We start from the raw sequence: 23277 nt of genomic DNA, 5'->3' as shown, positions 1-23277 counted from the left end.
TGTGTTGATGCATCAGGCTGCTCTGCACTCCATGACTAGGAAACCACCTGAAAGAGGCCAGGTTAGAGACTGATTGTCATTGGGTCAATGCACATATATGGCTCCAGTCATACTGGGTCCACATCAACTCCTTACCCCTTGCCCTGCCACCTCTGGGGTAGGTCTGGCTCAGGTGCTGCCCTGGTAGCCCATTTACCCCTGGTTGAGAGGTGTCCTTGGCCCCACCTTAACAGGGTCAGATCTGTGACCCTGTCACAGTGGATCTTTTACTACCATGGTACATCTTAATAATTTGAAATCTCTAATATACTAAGTGTAAGGAATTGGTGATATTTCTCAGCTCAGCCATACACATATGGTTTTGTTGGTGAATGTGAGATTTGTGTCTGAGGCCATCTAGCTGAGTATTCGGCACTGCGGTGGTGTTACCATCAAAGATGACCACCCTCACAATATTTGAAACAAGAGTTCTCGGAGAACGATGATAATTGGAGTGTGGGGGCAAATGTCATATATTGGCGCAATAAGCAACAAAGGCGCAAACCCTACTGCGTTTTACATAATAACCATCTCGTCAGCTCGTCTTTTGAGATAAAATGTAAAATAATGCTAGCAGGAATATTTGTGCGCTTGTATAAAACAAACTGTTGCGTTGGGAGCCAGGCGCCAATGGAATCCTATTGCCCGTCAACCAAGAGAGCTGCACAAACTCAAGAACCATAAATCATGAACTCTCTGCCCTACAACCGCAGATCAGGTTTACCTTGTATGCTGTACATTTTAATCTGATTAGTGCACATATAAACCATCATCATGGCTGAAATCCTCAAATATTTTACTTTCAAAATCATAGGCGTTGCACCATTTCTGCCAAGCTGAACTGTTGCTAAGACTGCAGAAATGTTATGTCTCTGCCCGGTTCAAATTGTCTGGGACAAGGATTTTGCCTAAGAGTGGCAGAACCGGTGCAGCAGCTGCTGGTGGTGATATGGAGGTTGTTCTAGTTGAGGGATCTGCATTCTGCACCTCTCCAGATGTTTTAAATTACGACTCCTGTGATTGCCTACCATTGCCTTTGCTAGCTAGAACTGATGGCCGTTGTAGTCCAAATCATCTAGAGACACCTACTTTAGTTCCATTCCCACACCCAGCCATAAGGAGAGTGCAGCGTAAGCACAAGGTGGAGAACTTTACTGCAATCCCGTCCACCAGATACTTGAGTGTGCTACAAAGGTTAGATGAGCGACTGTTCCTGCAGATGCTTGGAGCACTGCCTCCTTCCCTGTTGTAGACAATGGGTTTTCACCCATCTCGGGTGCTGGTGTGGGCAGATTAAAGAGTGATGTTATCTGTTAGTTTAATGCAAAATAAAAGTGCCATTAAAAGTAAAAATAAATGTCCATTCATCATTTTGAAAATGTTTGTTCTCAAATTTCAATGACAAGGAAATTAATGGAATGCACTAAAGTAAGTTCTAGAAGTGGATTTTCATGTCCCTGCAGTATAACGATCACCCGTTTCTCTTTTGTCTAGGTGGGCTATTTGAACATGTCACTGGAGCCAATTTCTTTGGGGAAATCGTTGAGTGGGCTGGATTTGCTGTTGCCAGTTGGTCCACAGAAAGTGCTGCATTTGCCATATTTACTTTCCTTGTCTTGAGTTCGAGGGCACAGCAACATCATCAGTAAGTTTGTATCAATAATCCTGTAATTTCTTTCTAAAACCAAGCTTGCTTCTCATTAAGATTACCTCAAAGAATTGATGTAAATAAATGCAGCAGTCATTAGACTTGTCAGGTAAACCCGATAGGAGGAGTATGATTACGTACAATGTTTAGAAAATGAACATTGTACGGTACTGGCAAAGCTTCTGGGCTGTTAACAAAAGCTGATTTCAGTTCCTTGGTGCATTAACTCTAGTATCGCCCCTGTCCTTGAGATGCCCTACCACCTGTAATAGTTATGCTAGTACTGAGACCAAGCTGGATTACCACATTAGTTGCCTGACCCACAAGGATCTATGCAGCCCGGGTATCCGGCCCACCCGAACTGCAAAGCCAGTGCCGCAGGCTTCCTGGAGATGTTACATGGGGAATGCTTGCTTCATCACTGGGTCAATGTCCTGACTTGTGATGATGTGTCCATCAATGAGGAGCCATTAATCCCTTTGTTATGTGGACATTGTGTAACTGAACTCTTGGCAATGCTCATTGAGTGTGCGTTTGGAGCTTTGGGTAAGCCACCAGCAATGCAATGCAACCGCTGGAGGAGGTATGCACAGGATTGACCGGTATTCGTTGACATCTCATTACATGCTCCACAGTCATCCCTGCATGGAAAGAGTTGTAGGGTCCGCAGAAGGCAATATCTCATGAGGAATGTTGGCGGCAACCCGGTACTACCATCTTAGAAGAGAACTGAGATTGGGGGAAAACATCCTGAGAACCTAGGCCCTCAAGAAGAGGTTGCTTGGAGTACAACATACGGGTGAATTATGCATGGAATGCCAGGCCCAACTCATGATCTACGAACTTAATAAGACTCCGTGCTGAATGCACAAGCCATAGCAGGGGCCAGTGAGTGGAGCCATATGAGAAATGCATAGCGATGGGAACAAGAAACCACCTGAGCATGCACAAACCTGTTCAAATATGCTAAATAGGGGTGAATAAATTCACTGACAGCATTTCTAGTTAGACTGCTGCATAGCTCGGCCACCATGACACCACTACCATGATGCCAAGATGCCAGATAGGCTATTTGAAACCTTGAGAGAGGGGGTGATGGGATACAATTGGGAAGATGTAACCATTCAGTACGCACCAAGTGTAACCTAAACTAATGGGGAAACGGACCCACCAACCAGGCCACTCGGAGAAACCATTAGTTCCAAAGCTGAACTCTAAGAGGAGGCAGAAGCCTCTTGGTTGGAATTGTGTTCTATAGTGTCGTTTGTATAGCATTGAGGGGAAGTATGCTAGGCAGAGAGCTGGAGAAGCTGAGCTGGCCAAGCCAAGTAGGCCACACATTGAGGGGGTTGAAGAACAGGAGCTGGCTAAGCCAAAGGGGCAACATTGTGCAACATACCAGGCTTCTTAAAAGGCTATAGAGTACAGAACCTGCTGGGGGTTTGACAAAAAGGCTGACCGTATCCCGGTCTTTATAAGGTGGCCCTCTGCCAGATACTGGCGGTAGCAGCCAAACCACCAGAGACAACTAAAGGAATTTGTAACCTTGAAGACACCTGACTTTTGGTCAGCGGGTGTGGGTGGTATAGCCTGACAAATTCCTACATAGAGGAGAAGCACACCCTACCCAGAAGACCTCCATGTAAGAGGCGAACATTACAGGTTTTTGCTCCAGAAAAGTACGAAACCGACCCCTAAGGCAGTAGGGAGAAAACTGCAAGGTTTTTCCTTTCCAAGGATAATGAAAACACAAGGGCAAGAGAGGTAACAAACTGGTCCTCCATCAGGGCTACAGAACCCCCAGGGATAACTCTACATTGTTATAGAAGGCCAAATCAAGAATTATGTTGGGGCACTTAAACGTTCCCCAAGACTGAGTGTTTTGAAGGGTGCTTTCTTGGGTTGAGGGTGGCCCAAATAGGGACTGGACATTGGACCCAAAGTACCACCTGTATCTAGAATCGGTGTATCACTGGATTCGATTTAACCCTCCATCCTGCAATAGTTTTCTTATATTCTCCCATTTTCCCAGCTGATTTATTGATCAAAAACATTCTATTACAATTCCCATCCAATATCGCCAGAACAACCATTTCTTTCTTCTCCCCATCTCCCCCCATGGAACATGCATTAAATTATACAGATAATTTGGTACCTATTTTAATGGTTTTCAAACTTGAAACCATCCTAGCGCTGTCTAGTTGGGCACATCCGAATTAGTCAGTCTTCTTGCACAGGAAAAGTGTCCACACTGTGTGCCCTCATTAGACATCCCTGGATGATATGGATACAACACTCCATAACTACCATCTCCCAAGCCCTGGTTAACCACATCATTTTCGTTGGAATATATGGCCTACCCCAGGGATGCACCATTTGGCTGCTAACAATTATTTCCTGATAAACAAACCCTGAGATTCCGGTGACATTGCTGCCTCCTGCCCCTCCCACTCGCCAGCCTAGACATTGAATGCTAGCTTATCAGGGATGGGAAACCCCCACTAATGCTTTGTATTGTGGATCAAACTTCCAACCAGAAAACTCCTGGTGCCAGGCTTGACCACCAAATATGGATAAAAGAACAAACCCATCCTAACCCCGTATACCATCCAGCAGAGTGATGAATTAGGATGCATCCAATATCCAAGACTAAGTGGGGTGTAATACCATCTAAAAAACTGTTTGTATTGTACTTCTGTACTTCTAAAATTTGGACACTCTGGGACATCCTCCCCACTCCCCTAGCCAAGAACCACCAGTCCTTGATTGGCACGCCCCTCTGGCGTTTCACTTCCGAGGCCCTCCTGTGGCTCTACTTCGGAGTTGGGCGAAGTGAGCGCACTTCCCTATGTAAGGCCGAAATGAGGCCTTTCATTGATATGGCTGGCCCCTTGTAGAATTCCCTCTTTTTGTTGGTCCCCTACTAGCTCCTTGTGACGAATTGACTTCTGCCCTGCAGGAGTACAAGGATGAGTAGAGGCTAAAATGCCCACTCAGCCCTGACCCTGCTACCGACCAAGAGCCAACACAATCGTAAACGTAAAATAGGCAATATACTCCTTCGCCTTCTGTGGTAACATGGGCAGAGGGAAGGCTATACTCTTGAGGTGTGTGAATGTGGTTCAGTAGCAACCCAAAGAGCAAAGCGTAACAGTCCAAAAGAAAGGCTTGTCCAATGAAGGTTCTATAAAAATATATACTTTAATCAAACACACCATGTGCAATAATAGCTAACTAAAAAACACGGTAAAAACCCACCCATGTAGAACGAACATAGAATAAGCAAAGCTTGATTAGATGCAGCACTCTGGGTAATGAGCTTGGAGGGGGGGAGAAAAGGCAATTAAAAGGCCACAGTGTTCAAAAGGATATGTCTTGAGCTTGCAAAAGGTATTAAGGTGACCCATCCCGTCTCTAGAGCTTAAAGATGGACCAGGGGGCAGATGTCAGTCAGTAAGAACGTTTGCGAATGTCTTGGTAGTTCAACCAGCTTCTCTGCATCATTTGTGAGTTCTTTTCGGTTAGAGGATGTGGCAGTCGCGATGGTCCAGTGGCAAACTGGTATTAAGTCAGGGTTGAATGGAAGGTGGCTGCAGTCCCGAAGCATCTACTCGAGCTGTTTAGATTGGGCGATCACCATCTTTGGTCGGAGGTCGAGGTTCAACAGTGGTAGAACTGGTACCAGAATGCGCAGGCGAGTCGATCATTGTTTGCGCAGTACCAGGATTGTGTCGATCGACATACAGGAGTGGTGATGAGGAAGCTGCTGCTTTGAACTATGACAGCTGGTCAGCATTGAACACAAGGATCTTGGCTGTTCAGGCTTTCAGGAGCTGAGGGTCCACACAAGGGTTTTAAGGGCCAAGGTTAGACCTTTTCGCCGGCTCCCAAATACGGAGGAGGTAGGCACACACCTTCTGTGGTACTGCAACATGGTGAGGTCCTAGGCAACGGGCTGGCTGGCAGAGATGCAGTCGTGGTCCAGCAGTAGAGTACACACCCAATGTTCCTGGGGGTGGGGGATGATTTGGGAGACAGAACTTGTCTCTGACTTGGAACACCTGCCTTCACCTCACAACTGGAGGTCGTTCGAAAGGACTGCTCCCTTTACAGGGTCCAGTAAATCTTCGTGCAGGTTTGGATTCCAGAGAGGATTCAAAGAAGCGGTGGGCAACCCCTTCTTTTAAATGCAAACACCCACAGCTAATTGGACTAAAGATGGCCTGCTTTAGGGGCTCAATCTCTCCTTTTAAAATGTGTGGACTTTGCTGACATGACACCCAAAGTGCTTTTTTGACTACAGGAAATGGAGGGGACAAGAAAGGGAGTTGGGGGCAGAGAGAAACAAGATGGCAGAATCTTCCCCAAACTACAGATGTCTCCCTGGCTACACTGACCCCACCCCCTTCACTTCTCAATAGAATCATAGGTCTTTACAAATGCGGCCCCCTGGTGTGAGGCCTTGTTTTTTGTGAATTGGTGTGCCCTTTGAGTCCTGCTCCCAGGCCAGCTTCCTGTGGAAAGGGTGTTTACTTCCCCAACACAGGAACAAAGCAAGGCAACCCCCTCCCCACCCCCAACCTCCCCGCAGGCTACAGTCCTGCCAGTGGGCAGGGGGAACCTTGTCTGGAACGAATACACATAGTCATCCACAGCTAAACTGGGCCCCCAGGGATGATGTGTGTGAAATCAAATTAATGTGGGTAGGATAACTGAAAGATGCTGGCCACTGTACCGTAACTCGGTTATCGCTTATATTTACAGTCTACCGTGCCACCATGTCCGGTTCCTGAGTTATGCAGTTTTTGGAACAGGGGTGCAACCCTCTGCATTCTAGAGACTTGTCTGTCACGGCAGCTGTCAAGAGCGCACTTTTGACCTCTGAACCTGCTCTGTGCCACTGGTAGAGCAGGCGCTGCAAATCAGGATACTGATGCTGCTGGGCACAAGTACACACTGTTTCAGTTTTTTAATTCTGCAGTCCCGTTGTAAAGTCAGGGTTTCCGAAGAGAGGTGTAAAGGTAGAAGAAAAGGATGCTACTCTAGGGATCTTTGCGACTTTGCTCCAAATTGTCATGGTAAAAATTGTGCTGGGATTAACACAGATGGATTTAGCCCTTTGGGGAGAAACAATTCATAGTTGCCTCCACATGGGGGAACCAACCACTGCTTGTTCCGTGTGTAGCCACAGCCTCTTCGAATCACGTTTCATCCTTTCTGAGAGTATCCTCATCTACAATGCTTTAAAATCGAAGTCTAGTTAAGGTGAACCCAGACCTCCCCTTTGCCTAGTACCTTTCTGTGGAACCTGGACTTCTGCCCTTGCCAGTTAAAAGCTACAATAAACCTTTGTAGCCTGGTTGTTTAGATTGTGGAAATGGGAAAGGCAGTGATGTCAGCGGTAAAGCAGATGCTGCAACCCGTTCATCTTGATAATGGAAATCCTTCCCAACCTGGTGTTGTATAACTTCCCACATCTACTAAGATCAGCCTGAATTGCCTCAGCTTTGTAGAAGATGGTGATTCTGGGTGTAATATATACATTTCCAGGTATTTTTTTTTTCCTGACCCAGCAGAATGGTGTTTATGTTTGAAAGCTTCCTATTTGTTCCCTGGTCAAGGTTACCGCTAACACCTCCAACTTAAATAAGTTAACCTTGTATTCGCCCACTTCAGAAAACGTCTTGATTTCTTTCACTATCGGGCCCAGCGCATCGGCCGTGTTTTGGACCATCATCTTAACGTCGTTTACAACATACAAGGTTTGTCGGTTGCACCCCCCCAATCTCCTGTACATTTGGGTTACTTCTAATATGGGCAGCAAATGCTTGCATTACATTTGCGAAAAAGGAGGACCAATAGAGGACACATATGCTTTGTGCCTCTTCTCGGGCGAACATTTACAGACCACCCCATGTTAATACCTAGTTTAGCTCTTTGCTCCCGATAGTCTACCTCGATCATTTTAAGCATATTTTAGCCAACTCCCACTCTGGTCAGTGACTGGCGTTTAAAAAAACTCCAGTCTACTTTAATCTGTGATCTTTTCTGCCTGATCTAGAATGTAAATAGTCCTTCTTATACTGTCAAAAGCATTGCAGTTTGGAGCAAAGCCTAACTGATCTGGATCTATCGGATCCGCAAGACAACCGTCCATGCACTGCACCATGATTCTAGTAAACCTGTTTCCATCTAAGTTTATAAAGGCGTTTGTGTGCTCTGTGGCTCCTGTAGGCCAATCTTCGAGGGGATTGTGTCCTCCGACATATTCCACATCTATGACAGGTAATGTCCACAGCTGTGCTGCTTCGGAATATTTTCGGCAGAGGGTGTCCTGCGTTGATGGTGTCGATCCGCTGCCCTCGAGGGCCTCCGTCGAGGGTCGACGTCACCGGATGTTATATATAGGATGCACGACGCCCACAGCCTCAGTTCCATTTTTTTCTGCAAACATGTTGGCTTCGGAATCTCGGCGCGCCAGTTTTTTCTGTTCGAACAATGTCTTCATCTTCCTCTACCACCCCGAGGTCGGGCTTTTAAAATTTCGAGACTGCGGTTCAAATATGTCCATCACGGACCCGCAAACATCTTGCTTTGGTTCCTCAGCGAAAACCACGCCACTGACGACTGCGAGGACTGCCAGTCCCTGATGTCTAAGGCCTTGCTGGAGCGTAAGGTGAAATTAAAAGTAGGTATGGTGTCTTAACCCCATAATTCGAAGTCTGCTGGACTTTCGACTTCTGACTCGAATGGCGACTCTCCGCGTCGGCGAAAATCCCGGGGGTCTCGGTCTAGAAGTGGTTGCTGCCATTCCTCTGCCTCGTCGAGGCATTCTAGGAAGCGCTGTCACTGGTCACCTTCCCCGTCCTCGGAGGAGGACTCCGCCAGACGGTTGACTTGTCCCATCAAGTCTTCGGCGCCGGCCGAATGGGATTCTTTCCTCCAGCAGATGTTAGCGATTTTTCAGTCGCAAGGCACAGTTCCGTCCGTGCCTTCGAAAGAAGCCAGCAGGGAATGGGCTCGGTCCACCACTCGCATGCCTTCGGGCTCAGGTGGTCGGCCCGATCATCTGGAGCCGTCGAGGTCCTGTTCGGACAAGGGCGATCGCCATATCTGTGTCAGGTCCCGGTCCTCAATGCCATTGGGAACCGTTGAAACCTGTGAAGCCGTCGAAGAAGTAGTCGACGCCGTGGGTGGCGTGTCCATAGAAGGACTCTCTCGGGGCTCCAACCTCGAAGATGGGGGAATTCCGTCAGTCATTGCATGACACCAGTGGCCTTGACACCTCTCCGCAGGTGGAGTTTGGCTGGACTGAGCCTGGGGCGCATGCTGAATCTTCCTATCGGCGGCTCATGTCGAGGGTGACGGAGTACTTGGGGCAGTCTGCCACCCCCCCTGTGGCGTTTGATCAGGATGACTTAATGGTTCTCCAGCATGGGGTCTGGCATGGATTCACATGCTCATGAATATTCCCTGTCGTCAGGCCGGGAATCCTCGGTAAAGAAAAAATCAGTATCAGTTTCGTTTCTGATCTGTCTTTCTCAGTAGTAACCACTGGTCTCTGGGTCATATTGCCCCCAACCAATGACTGCCCTCTCCCTAAGCCCAGCCTCTGGCAGCCATCTTCAGATTTTTACCGCATGCTCAAGTGTTGGGAGTCCTCGTGTTTAGCTCTCGAGCTTTTGCTGCGTTTTTGCGCTTTTTCAAAGAGAATTTCTCATTTTTCGGTCAAATAGAGCCTCGAGCTCCACCGTCTCTACATCCGATTAACAGGGAACCGTGTCGGATTTTTCTATGCCCCTCAAGGGTGAAGATTACATCGAGTTACGCTTCTTGGAGGATTCCAGAAGTTTCTGCGGCCTACCCAAACATGGCCCAGGAGAAAAGAAGCTCCAGAAAGCTGTTCAGGGTTTGCCCTGGATGCCAGCTGCAGAATGTGTTCAAGGAGGACGAGCACTCGAAATGTCTCCACTGCCTTCATGAGGACAAAACGCACGTGGAGAAGGACTGTGCGCTTTGCAGGAACATGTCGGAACGGACCATCAGGGACCGACACCACCTCTCTCCAACTGGCTGGAAGGAAAGAGCCCGTCAGGTGAGAAGAAGTCGTCTGAGCGGTCTTCTAAGTCCTGTGAGGGCGCCGCGGCGACGGGGGCCCAACATAAGGCGAAGCACCGCGAGTCCGCTGGCACCGGGAGCGCCAAACGGTCGGGCTCTTTGGCTGCCAGGCAGGGCGCGCCTTCCCCGGCACCATCATCCACAGCCGGACCCAGGTCTGGCGGGAAGCCCCCCGAACAAGAGAAGACGGATCCATCCAGCCCCGCCTTTTCAGCCCTCGCGGCCTGCCCAGCCTTTACCCACGTCCCTGGAGATGACACTGGAACGGACACGGGCACGACGGGTACTGACGATGACGGGACGGAGCTCCCATCGCCAGCCCGGGCCTCCCCGCCTGACGAGGTCGAATCTTTCCATGCAATGATCGTCAGGGCATCCGAGCTTTTTCAGCTCTGCTCTGAAGAGAAGGAAGGCTTCCTTTACCAACGGCGCGAGGCCAAGAGGAAGACAGTCCTCGCCGTGCCTCTGCTGGATGACATCTGGGACGAGGGTCTCACCCTTCTCAAGAACCCGTCTAAGACGCCTGCCAAGAAGGATCGGTACGAGAAGAAGTACCGGGTCCCCGACGCGGCCCCTTTGTGCCTTAGGGCACAACCGACCCCTGACTCGGTCATCTCAGTGGCGGCCAAGAAGAAAGCGGGGGGGGGCATCAGCCTCAACGTCAACTTCCCCGCAGGACGGGGAAGGAAAGAAGCTGGACGCAATGGGACGAGGAGTTATCTCGTCGACGGCAACAACGATTAAGGCGGCCAACGCCCTTGCACTCGGGGGAGTTATGGTACAAGATCGCCCCCCTGTTGGACTTCCTACCAGATGACAAGAGGGCCAAGACCCTGGAGATCTTGCAAGAAGGCGAAGTGGCGTCGGACCACGCCATTACGGTGGCAACGGACATTGCCGACACCGGTTTCTGCCAGCTAGGCAACAGCGTTTGCCTTAGACGACGAGGGTGGCTCAAGGCGACGGATTTCCGCCAGGACGTACAAGCCAAGGTTTTGGACATGCCGTTCGACGGGAACAATCTGTTTGGGAAAACGGTGGATGAGCCCCTCCAAGCCGTCAAGGCCGACACGGAGACAGCGAAGGCCCAAGGCGTGCTCCGGCAATGAAGGCCGTCCTTTCGGAGCACCGGAGGCAAGCAGGGTGCCCCCAAGGGATTCAGCGGTGGCTCCTCTACGTACCGCCAAGCGGCCCGCTCCTCATCGCAAGAAGCCTAAAGGGGACGAGGCAAGTCGGGTGGGCCCCGCCGTCGTCGCCAGGGAGGCCAAGGCGGCAAGGCGTCCTCCAAGCAAGATTGAAACGACAGCGGTGTCGGGCCCCCACCGAAGCACCCCGGTGGGAGGCCGGCTGGCGAAGTTCATCAGCGTGTGGGAGTCGATCTCCACCGACCGTTGGGTGCTGGACGCCCTGGCCCAGGGGCACGCCCTCGAATTTCTAAAGAAGTGCCCCCGCATTCCACCCGTGGCCAGGAAGGAAAATCGCGTCCCTCAACTGCTATTGGAGGTAAGGGCGATGCTCAAAAAAGGTGCCATTGACCTTGTCCCGAAGAGGCTCCGGGGCTCCGGAGTATACTCAAGGTACTTCCTAGTGAAAAAGAAGACAGGAGGATGGCGCACCATCCTGGACCTGCGACGACTGAACAAGTACATCAAGGCACAGAAGTTCCGGATGGCCACCCTCCAGCAAGTGCTGGGACTTCTGGAGGAGGGTGATTTCCTGTCGTCGTTGGATTTGGAGGATGCGTACTTCCACAACCCCATTCTGAAAGGACACCGAAGGTTCCTCAGGTTCGTGGTTCAAGGACGGCACTACCAGTTCAAGGCCCTCCTGTTCGGATTGAAGTCGGCACCTAGGGTGTTCACCAAGTGCCTCGCACCGGTGGCGGCGCGGCTGCACCTGCAGGGGATCCACGTCTACCCCTACCTGGACGACTGGCTCATCCGAGCAAGGACAAGGGAGCTCGCCGTGGATCACACAGCAAAGACCGTACAGCTGCTCACGGACCTGGGATTCTCCATCAACTTTGCCAAATCCCACCTGGTCCTGTCGCAAGTCGCACTGTTTCTGGGAGCCAAGCTCGACACTGGCGCGTCTGGCCTCGCCTTCGGAGAGAGGACGAATGCCATCCTGGGCAAGGTGCAGTGTCTGCTGGCCACGGATGTGACAAAGGTGAGGCCCATCAAGTCCCTCCTCGGGATGATGTTCTCCTGCATATATCTCGTGCGCCTGTGTAGGCTTCGAATGCGCCCTCTGCAAGAGTTCCTCGACGCCCACTGGATCCAAGCGATGGGCAGCTTCGAGGACAGGATCCTGCTCAACGAGACCTTTCCGACGAGCGATCCGGTGGTGGGCCACCCACGCTCATCTGACGGCGGGCACAGACTTTCAGGGCCCATCCCACAAGATAACGGTGACGACAGATGCCTCCCTGGAAGGTTGGGGAGCGCACACGCGAGAGGCCTTTGGCTCCCGGAGGAGAAGACGCTCCACATCAACATCCTGGACCCTCGTGCAGTGTTCTGGACCCTCAGGTCCTTCTTCCCGTCCCTCAAGGGCAATGTGGTGAGAATCTTCACCGACGACACCACCACGATGTTCTACATCCGGAAGCAGGGAGGAACCAGATCCCCAGCCCTCTCCAAGGAAGCCCAGGATCTTTGGCATTGGGCCGTCGCCCAAGGGATGTTTCTAGTGCCCTTTCATCTGGCAGGGATAAAGAACACCATTGCCGACTCACTCAGCAGGGAGCTGCGCTCGTGCCACGAGTGGGAACTACGTCAGGATCAAGTGGATCGACTCTTCCGACGATGGGGAAAACCGCAGATCGACCTGTTCGCGACAGCGACGAACTCCAAGTGCCGGAGGTTCGCCAGCAGGTTTCCCCAGCCGAGGAGCATGGGCGATGCTTTCTCGTTCCCCTGGGACGGCCTGTTCCTATATGCGTTCCCTCCGTTGCTGCTCCGACTCGTCAACCAGCTCAAGAGGTCCCGGTGCAGGATGATCCTCGTCGCACTGGCGTGGCCGAGGCAGATCTGGTTCCCGGACCTTCTGGACTAGTCAGCGTCCCCACCAGTCAAGCTGCCGACGGACGCGGATATTCTCTCCAGCGAAGGAGGCGCCATACTTCATCACGACCCGGAGTCGCTGAACTTGCAGGCCTGGCTCCTGCAGCACTAGAGTTTGGAGGGTACGATATCCCGGCTGACTGCAGAGAGGTCCTTGCAAAGGCCAGGGCATCCTCAACTCTCAAGTGCTACGTACATAAGTGGAAGAGGTTCTCTGTCTGGTGCCGTGCACAGAAGATTAGCCCTCTACGGATTACAGCCTCTCAAGTGCTGCCGTACCTACTGTCACTGGCCAAGGCTGGACTGGCTCACGCCTCCAAGATACATCTGGCTGCGATCTCCCGATACACCAGAACCACAGGACGGGCGTCCTTGTGGTCCCATCCTCTGGTGAAGCAATTTATGAAGGGACTGTTCCGCCGGTGAAGGCCCCTGCCCCGGCGTGGGAACTCAACGTGGTGCTGACCAGGCTCATGGGGGGTGCCATTCGAGCCCCTGCATTCAACACTGTTGAAGTTCCTGTCGTGGAAGACTGTTTCTCTTGTGGCCATCCCCTCCGCATGGCGAGTGGGAGAGATCCAGGCCCTATCCTGCAAGCCTCCATACTTGACTTTTCACGACACGAGGGTGATGCTAAGGACGCACCCCTCTTTTATGCCCAAGGTGCCGTCGGACTTCCACCTTAACTAGCCCTTGGTGTTACCTGTTTTCTTCCCGTCGCCCTCGTCACCGGCCGAGAGAACTTTGCAATCGCTGGATGTGGCTAGAGCGCTGAAGTTCTACATGGACCGCACAAAGAGTTTTCGGAAGACATCACAGCTATTTGTGAACTTTGGACCTGTGAACCAAGGGAAGGCTCTCTCGAAGGCTTCCATTTCCAGATGGCTCTCCGACTGCATCACGCACTGTCATCAGTTGGCAAACCGACCGTTGCCTGGCCGTCCGAGAGCCCATTCGACCAGAGCTATCGCTGCTACCACGGCGTTCTTGTCTGGTGTGCCCTTGCTGGACATCTGCAGGGCTGCTACGTGGAGTTCGACGCACACCTTCACGAGATTCTACTGCGTCGACCGGGATTCCAGGGAGGAGTCCATGGTCGGCCAAGCAGTGCTGCACAACCTGTTCGCCTAAGGTGAGCCTGGTGAGGAGGTAAGAATTGCTTAATGTTGAGTTTTTAATGTAATGCTTAATGTTGAGCCTTTTCCACCTGCCTTTGGTTGTGCATGTGTGTACTGCTATGTATTCTCATATTCATGAGCATGTGAATCCATGCCAGACCCCATGCTGGAGAAGGAACAAGTTACTTACCTGTAACTTGTTCTCCAGCATGGGCCTGGCATGGATTCACATGCGAACCCTCCCTCCTACCCCTCTGCGGCTCTTCACTTGGTCATACTGCCACTTCGTGTGCTACCAAATCTGAAGATGGCTGACAGAGGCGGGGCTTAGGGAGAGGGCAGTCATTGGCTGGGGGCAGTATGACCCAGAGACCAGTGATTGGTTACTACTGAGAAAGACAGATCAGAAACTAAACGGATACTGATTTTTTTTTTTCTTTCTTTACTGAGGATTCCCGGCCTGACAACGGGGAATATTCATGAGCATGTGAATCCATGCCAGACCCATGCTGGAGAACAACAGTTACAGGTAAGTAACTTGTTCCATATCCTGGATCAGGGTCCGTCTACTGACCCGGTATTGCCGTTTCACATCGCTTTGCAAAGGAGGGTGGCAGCGGCTTGGACTGCTCCGGAGAGTCTGCTGGCAGTTAACAAGTAGTTTCTGAAAAAATACCGCCCATCCAGTAGTGACCCCTGCTAGTTGTCGGCGCACCCTACTCCGGAGAGTTTGGTGGTGCAGGCAGCTACGGCCACCTCGAAGCAGGCTGCGTACCCTACCATCGCTCCTGATGGGGACGACAATCGCTTTAGTGCTTGGGCAAGAAAGGGATTTTCTGCTGGGAGTATGGCGTTGAAGTCGGCCAACTCCACTTGTGCCTTGGCGAAGTTTACACACACTCTGTGGAACTGTGCGTCTTTGGCGGCTGAGCATATTCCCGAGGGGGAAGAAAGGGATGGCTTTCTGGCCCTTGTGCAAGACGGCAAGGATGCTATGTGCGAATCCCTTCAGTCGGGTTTGGACACAGCAGATAGTGTCAGCTGGTCCATGGCTGCGAGCACCGTGATACGCAACCACGCAAACCTGCGCAAGTCGGGTTTTGCCCCGGATGTGCAGCAAGGCTGAAGAGAGCCTTGAGAGGTTGCAGACCTCCAAAGCTGCAGCGAAGACTTTGAGCGCTGAGGTACGGCAGCCTCTGCCTTTTCATCCTAGGGGACAGCAATGGAGGGGAGGTTCCTTTCAGTACTACTCCTCTTTTGGTAGATTGAGAGGGGCTGCCAGTCAAAGGGGGCAGCGAAAAAGTACCCGTGGTGTTCTGGGAAATTGTGGCGCCAAAGCCGCTTGGGCAATTGCCTCTTTGCCCAGGCACTGCCGCAGCCGCTACATCTCAGTCATGAGGCCACGTCCCATGGTTCGCTGGTTGGGGGCAGGCTAGCACAGCATCCCGGAGAATGGTGTGCCATTACTTCAGATGCGTGGGTTCTGGATACCATAGCCCACGGCTACTGCCTTCCCTTCCTTCAGCGGCCTCACAACAATCCACCTGGGAAGCTCTTTCAAGCGTCCAGATCCGCTCCTTGCGCAGGAAATCCTATCCCTGCTGGAGAAAGGCGCCATAGAACTGGAGCCTGTGGCAGAGAGGAACAAGGGATTGTATTCCCCATATTTTTTGATTCCCAAGAAAGACGGAGGGTTGAGACCCATCATGGACCTCTCAGGAAGGACAAGTTCAAGATGGTTACTCTTTCTCAGGTCCTCCAGGCCCTTCAACTTCAGGATTGGTTGGTGTCTCTCGACCTCAAGGACATGTACTTTCATGTGCCGATTCATCCGAAGCACAGGAAGTATCTGAGGTTTGCGGCTTGCAACTCGCACTTTAAGTTTTGGGTCCTGCTATTCGGTTTGAACTCCGCCCTGAGGGTCTTCACCAAGCTCATGGTGGTGGTAGCAGCATACCTCAGGCGAGGGGGGGGGGGATTCACGTCTACCCCTACCTGGACGACTGGCTGATCCGAGCGCGCTCTCCCGAGCAAGTGTCGGATCATCTCGGTCTCACCTGCTGCACCCTCCACAGGCTGGGCTTCTCCCTGAATTTCAAGAAGTTGCATTTTGTCATGCCTTCCTGGAAGATTTGGAATCGGTGGAAGTCGTCATTAGGATGTCCCATCACGTACTAGACCGGTGTTGTATGCACGGTGTAGTTGTTCTTTTCAACATGGCCGCCACCAAGCATATACTGCAACATAGTCTGCTCGCGTGTGCGTTGCACCTTGGATCCTTCCGTGCTTGACGCTCTCTCTAGTCCTCCTGTTTGCTATTGTTAGCTGATCTTGTATCTCTCTCTGTGCTTAGTTTTCGCCCCTGTGTTGCTTGCCTTACGGGTTCCATTCTGTTTCGGAATCCTTGGGCTCCGGCTCATCCTGTGTTATACTTTCTTCGATACTTTGCGATTCACCCGCTCCTTTCTTTTCTTACCTGTCCTGTCTGCTTGTGTATCTTCGGCACTTTCACCTGCCGCTCTCCTTTTTGACTCTTACTCTCTGGGCTCTTCTAGCGTCCTCCTGTCAGTTGCCGTTGCTTCTCCCAGTCTCTACTCGGCTACGAAGCCAGCCTCTTGACAACTGGATCTTCCGTATTTGTTTATTTACTTCCTGACAAGCTTCCATTCTGTCTCGCGTATCGGAAGTCCATCGGAGGCTATGCTCTACGGAATTCGACCATCTGATTAACATAAAAGCTTTCGATCAGCTATCCTCGCCATTAAACATCACCTGAGGATTGCAGGGTTTTTCAGCCCGGAGGCTTTTCCCTGCGTTCGGGGCTTGCTCCGGGGGAGAGGCCACACTGTTGGGGGTTTCCCCTACCGACAGTGTGGCATCCTGGGGAGACAGACCTTATTTGCTGCAAAAGAAGGAAAGGAAGAAAGACATTACATCAAGGAAGCCCAGAAGGAAGAAGAGGGATACAGAAGAAGACACAAGCTTCAGTGAAGAACCAGGTGAGGAGGAAGGGAGGGAGGTTAATAAGGAGTTTGACACATTTGACACCTTCCCAACAGCTCCAGTACATTGCTGCTGTGCTAGACACGTCCCTGGTTAAGAGTTGGCCTCCCCAGGTCAGGGCTCATCACATTGTGCAGATGGTGGACAAGTTTCAAAGTTCCCAGTGTCTCCCGTTGCTGGGCCTCATGGCATCCTGCATCTTTCTGGTGCCGGAGGCCAGACTGCGGATGAGATCTCTGCAATGGGCTCTCAAACTGCAATGGTTCCAGTTCTCGGGCAAGATGTCGGATCCTGTTCAGATTCCGATCTCGGCCGCACAAGATCTTCTGTGGTGGGTCGACGACAGGAACCTGCTGAAGGGGGAACCGTTTTGGCAACCATGGCCGGAGGTGACGATTGTGACAGATGCTTCCCTCACAGGATGGGGTGCTCATGCCAACAAGCTGACCGTCAGCGGTTGTTGGTCTCCGTCGGAGTCCAGACTCCACATCAACCTGTTAGAGCTGAAAGCCATCAGGCTTGCCCTGAAGGCTTTTCTTTTTTTTTTTAAACTTTGATTTTTATTAACATTTTGTAAAACATAAAAAAAAAAACAGAAAACAGGGCCTAACTGAGGCCCCCCTAAACCCCCCCTTCACCTCCCTACCCCTCCCACCCCCTCTCAATGTCCAAACCAAACATAACAGCAAAAAAGAGATCAAACTTTCACATATTGTCATTAAGTCTTTGGAGCGCCGCAGCTTGTGACCCTTTCAGTTACTGGTCAGAAGCCGACCTCCCCCCAGGCCGTGGGGACCCCCTGATTGGGTGCTGTCCTTCACTGCGGTGGTCGTGCCCCGGCTACTCGGGGACACGGTTTCGGGGCTAGTGGACATCCCATCCCCATGCCTGCTGGACCCCGTACCATTCAGCGAGGAATGAGCTTGTGTCATTGTTCACCAATGCAGTCAGTTTGTCCATCAAGAACATGTTCTTCAATTTTTTGGTCCAGTCGTCTTTGGAAGGGGTTTCCGGGCTCCTCCACCTCTGGACCAGGGCTACTCTGCCTGCTCTCAACATGGTTTCCCACATCCTAGGGTACCGGTGAATTTCTGTTTCCTCCGGGGGGGAGGCCCAGCAGCATGGTCAGCGGGTTGAAGGGTAGAGGATCCTCAGTTACCTCCGCTATCCACTCTCTCACCGCTTCCCAATAGGTTTGTACCTTCGGACATAGCCACCACATATGACCTCTAGTCCCCAACTGGCCGCAGCTCCTCGGGCATTCCGGGGATACCCCTGCAAACATTTTCGAGAGTTTTACTGGGTCCATGTGCCACCCCTGCAGGATTTTAAAATTGTGCTCCATATCTGCGGTAAAGAGATTGCCATGAAATGATATCTTGAAAATGCGCGCCCAAGCGTCCTCAGATATCTCCTCTCCCGCCAGGTCACTCCAAAAACCCCGGAATCCTCGCCTAGCCTGGAGATCGTGAGTATTTAGGACAGTGTACATGCGGGAGACGACTCCCTTTCTAGAGGTTGCTGAGTCAAGGATTTTCTGGAAGGGTGTTAGCTGTCTCCGCAGGTTGGGGCCCCACACGGGGTCGTTGAGGATACCCTTAAGTCGGAGGTATTCGAAGATGGAGGGGGTCACGCCTCCCAGACCCTCCCGGAGGTCCTCATAACTCACGAATTCTCCCTCCCTGAATAGCTGGCCCGCCCATTCCAATCCCGCATCTGACCAACTCTGTGATTGTCTGAACCCTCTGCTGCCCAGTTTCAGGGAGGACCCCCACAAAGAGGTCATGGGGGACGGCCACGAAGAAAGATGTGCTGTCCGGGGGCACTCCCTCCAAATGTCCCAGAGAACACCCAGGGTCGGGTGGGATAAAGCTTGCTTCGGGATCGCTCTGCGTGGAGCCCACAAGAGGTCACAGACTTTTAGAGGGTGGACATCCATGTCCTCTAGGTATGACCAATATGTCCGTAAACCTTCCTTCATGTGTTCAAAAAGGACCCGCAGTTGCGCTGCATGATAGTACAGATGGAAATCCGGGAGACCAAAACCCCCCTCCTCTCTCGGAAGCGTCAAGGTGGCCCTGCCAATTCGCGGTGTTTTCCCCTGCCAAATGAAATCTCGGACCCCCTTGTGTAGGTCTATAAATGTTTGAGCGGGTACTCGGGTAGGGAGGGCTGTAAAGAGGTACAGAAGCGGCGATCTCAGATAGCATGGGTTCGTAGTTGGAGGACCCTGGTTTTGTTAAATCCCTAGTGAGGAGAACCCCCAGGTATTTTATTTTGTTCTTGCTCACCGTTATCCCATGAAACCTAGTCAGGGGGTCTAGTGCCGGGTCCACCAATCGCATCGGAAGGAGGACAGGCTTGGCTGTGTTTATTTTTAGGCCTGAGAACCTCCCGAACGAATCAACCAGGGACAGGAGGGGAGGGACCGAAGAGCCCGGGTCCACCAGATATGCCAGGACATCATCCACAAATAAGGATAGCTTGAATTCCACCTCTCCCCTACTGATTCCCTTGATGTCTGGGTGGGATCTAACCGCTATGGCCAAGGCTTCAATCGTGAGGACATACAGAAGGGGGGAAAGAGGGCAGCCCTGTCTAGTTCCTCGAGTTAGGGGGAAGGAATTTGACAGCACTCCGTTCACCTGGACTCTTGCTGTAGGGGCTCTGTAAAGAGCGGCGACCCAGCTCAGGATGTGCAGCCCAAAGCCCATTCGTTGGAGGAGGAGGGTCATGTATCTCCACTCCACTCTGTCGAAAGCTTTTTCCGAGTCTAGGGACAGGATGCATGCCTCAAGATCAGAGTTTTGGGGGAAGTGAACCAGGTATATCGTTTTGCGGATATTATCTGAACCCTGTCTGCCCCTAATGAAACCCACCTGGTCCCCGTGGATTAGTTTATGCATTATCCCCTCCATCCTCCTACCCACCACCTTTGCCAAGATCTTGACGTCTATATTGAGCAGCGATATGGGTCTATAGGACGAACACTCCCTCGGGTCTTTTCCTTCCTTAGGAAGGACCGCTATAATGGCTCCCATCATGGTGTTGGGGAGAGTGCTCCCCTCCAACACCGAGTTGAAAACCTTCGCCAGATATGGAGACAGGGTGGATCGGAACCTCTTATAGAAATACACCGAGAAGCCATCCTCCCCCGGGGAAGTCCCCACCCTCATACCACTAATCGCCTTCTCCACCTCCTCCTCGGTCACCCGGCCCTCCAGCCCCCCTGCCTGGTCTCGTGAAAGGGAAGGTATCTGTATGGAGTCGAGGAACTCTTCGATATGGGCATCGACGCCATCGTATTCGGAGGTATATAGTGTCTCATAATATTGGCGGAAGGCTTCACTTATGTGGGGGGTGTTGAATCCCATTGTGCCCCTGATGTCCCTCACTCCCTTCACCATTCTGCTTCTCTGGACCTCCCTCAGTTTCCGCTCTGTCCCCCTTCTCATAGTATTTCTGTTTGACCATTTGGAGGCTTTTTTCCGTTTTATGGAGGAGTAGGTTTTTCAATTAGAACCTGTAATCCTCCAGGGTGGCCATGCGGTCACGCTCTAGGGTTCGTGCCGGGGAGCCCCCCGGTTGAAGGCGCGCTATTTTTTCCCTCAGAGTTCTCTCTTGGGTCTCCCTTTCCCTTTTCTGTCGGGAACCAATTTTTATGAGCACTCCTCTAAGTGTTACCTTAAAGGCGTCCCAGAGAGTGTGCATGCCCACCTCCCCATTGTCGTTAAGCTCAAAGAACTCTGTGATAGCCTCCAGAACAGACTGGGCATGGACCTCGTCTCTCAAGGTGGCGTCATTACATCTCCAGCGTCCCCTCCGTTCTCTGCACATGTCCCCAGCCAAGGTCACCCTGACCAAGTCGTGGTCTGACCAGGGGACGGGATCTATCCTGTAACCCGCTATGTGTGGTCGGAGTACCTCATCTGCAAGGATATAGTCTATTCTGGAGAAGGCTTTGTGGGTGGAGGAGTAGTATGAGAAAGCGCGAGTCCCCTCTCGGGGGGTGGGTAACGTGTCCACCAGGTTCAGGTCGTCATTCACCCTTTGGAAGCAGCGGGACGTGGCATCTCCAGCGGGTCTGAGGCCTGGGGCCCCCACCCGTTGTCTATCCGTGGATGGGTCTAGGACCATATTAAAATCACCCCCCACCACCAATGGGCCCTGGACAAAGGTTTTCAGTCTTTCCCCTGTTCCCTCCCAGAATTGGGCCTGGCCCTCGTTCGGGGCATATACAACCACCAGGGTTATGGGTGATCCTTGTAGGGAGCCCCGTACGAAAAGGTAACGGCCTTCGGGGTCCCTTAGGATGGACTCTTTCTCGAAATTCAAACCCTTGCGATCAAAATTGCAACCCCTCTTTTCTTCCCTTTGTGGGACGCATAGAAAGTTTCTTCGATTCCACCGCACCGCAACCTGGGCTCTCTCCCCCTCGCCCAGTGTGTCTCCTGCACAAAGAGCAGGTCCAGCTTGGCCCTCCGGAATTCCCTGCTGATTAGGGTTCTTTTCGTGGGGGTGTTCAAGCCCCGCACATTCAAGGTTCCCACCCCTAGGGCCGGTCGGTCGTCAGCCATAATCGCTGTCGCCTTTCCCCTTGGTCACCGGTGTCGCAAGGCCGCTCCCTCCCTGCTTACTGTATTTTCTTGTTTGGATCTCTTTGCAAAGTTTCCCCAACATTTCCCCCAACGCATTCCCCACCCTAAAACCCCCAACCTGTGAACAAACCCCCACCCCCCTCCCCGGCGTCCAGCCATGTAGTTCTTCCATTTCTGGGTTGTTGGCTGGACCACCAGCCGATTCCCCCTCGGCCAGGCGTCATATCCCAAGCTCGCTACCGTGAGCCCCCCTACCCCCCGTCTTCCCTCTCTTCGCTCCCCCGGACCTCCTATTTTAGTTACTCTCCCAGGCCCTGGTTGGTGCATCATTCAGTTCCCACAGTTTTGATCCCCTCTGTGCCCCCTTATACTTGCAGTTCAAGGGGGTGCAGCAAACCAGGCATCTCCAGTGTCATTCTGCATTCTAGGCCCGATGATCTCCGCGGGGACGCTGGTGTCACCCCTCTGAGTCGACCCGGTCGTCCTCCATTGGCGTTGGTGGTGTGTTTAGTTTCTTGAACTTTCTCGCGCCGGTTTTTCTCCTTCTGGGGTTGAGCTGCCCGGGGATGCCCCCTCTGAGCGCCTCCGGACCCAGTGGTTCCCTCCAGGGGGGGGGGTTCGCTCACATAGTCTTGAATAGCGCCTTTAATGTCCTCTAAGGTTACCAGCGTTGTGCGTTGGCCGGAGTATTCAAAGGACAGAGAGAAGGGATATCCCCATCTGTAGCGGACCCCTTTCTCTTTCAGCTGTTGTGTTAGGGGGCGGCACATCCTCCATTTGGCTAGGGTGTAAGCAGAGAGGTCCTGAAAAAATGGCGATCTGTGCGCCATTATAGGTTATTGCCCCCGCTTTCCTCGCGGCCTCTTGAACTTTGGCTTTCTCCGTGTAGTAGTGGAAGCGGGCCAGAACCGTTCTGGGGCCCCCCCGCTCTTCCCCCGGCCCTGTGTACCCGGTCAAACGTGAGTTCCGTTGTCATTTCCTCAGCAAACAAGAGGGTGATGATGTCTCTCACCACTCGAGTCAGTTCTCTCTCTGTCTCACCCTCCGTCTCCGGAATTCCAAAGAACCTTAGATTGTTCCGCCTCTCCCTATTTTCGTAGTCGTCCATGATCCTGGCTCTTTCTTCGTCCCTCTTCTCCAAGGCTGCGAGCCGTGTGTCATATTGGATTTCCTGAGATGTGGAGGATGTTTGATAGTTTTCCATTTGTAGGACCCTATCCTCAATTTTGTCTACCCTTTGGTCCAGCTTCTCGAACTTCTGGGCGGTGTCGGATCTCATTTCTCTGATCTCCTGAAGGATGGAGGCGAAGCCCTTTTCCATCGTCATTGCGGGTTGGCCCGCGGGTTCCGTGTGGGCCATAGCGCCGGAGACAGTGGGGGCCTCTGTTGTGTTCGGTGTTTCTTGGAAGCGAAACGTTTGCAGGGCCTTCTTCCAGCTCATGAGGTGTTGTTGGTCCTTTACGCAGGGTCCGCTTGATCAGTCCATAGTGCGTCTCGCCCGTGAGTTTTTTCGGTCGACGGGATGTCCCCCGCGGGGGGAGCTGGGGTGGCCCTTCAGGCGGGCACACGCCCCACCAACTGGGGACGGGGGCCTCTCACCTGGGTCTCGGGCCGCCTGTGAGTTCAAGGTGGGCCGGAGGTGCAGTGGTGCGGTGGACGCCGGGGGTGTGCGTCAGTTCACTCGGGCG

The 23277-nt window shown here is 52.2% G+C and overlaps 1 protein-coding gene across 2 annotated transcripts in view; it reads left to right on the top strand.

Moving 5' to 3' along the window:
• SRD5A1 (steroid 5 alpha-reductase 1) overlaps window positions 1-23277 on the top strand; it is a 320043-nt gene that overhangs the window by 258377 nt on the left and 38389 nt on the right. For both annotated transcript variants that reach the window (XM_069613721.1, XM_069613722.1), the window contains exon 4: window positions 1534-1684. In XM_069613721.1, coding sequence (XP_069469822.1) covers window positions 1534-1684 — 151 coding nt within the window. The remainder of the gene's footprint in view (window positions 1-1533; window positions 1685-23277) is intronic.

Source organism: Ambystoma mexicanum, chromosome 5p (assembly GCF_040938575.1).
Source record: "Ambystoma mexicanum isolate Mex_15411 chromosome 5p, UKY_AmexF1_1, whole genome shotgun sequence".
NCBI classification, from domain to species: Eukaryota; Metazoa; Chordata; class Amphibia; order Caudata; family Ambystomatidae; genus Ambystoma; species Ambystoma mexicanum.
This window is presented reverse-complemented; position numbering and strand designations above follow the sequence as displayed.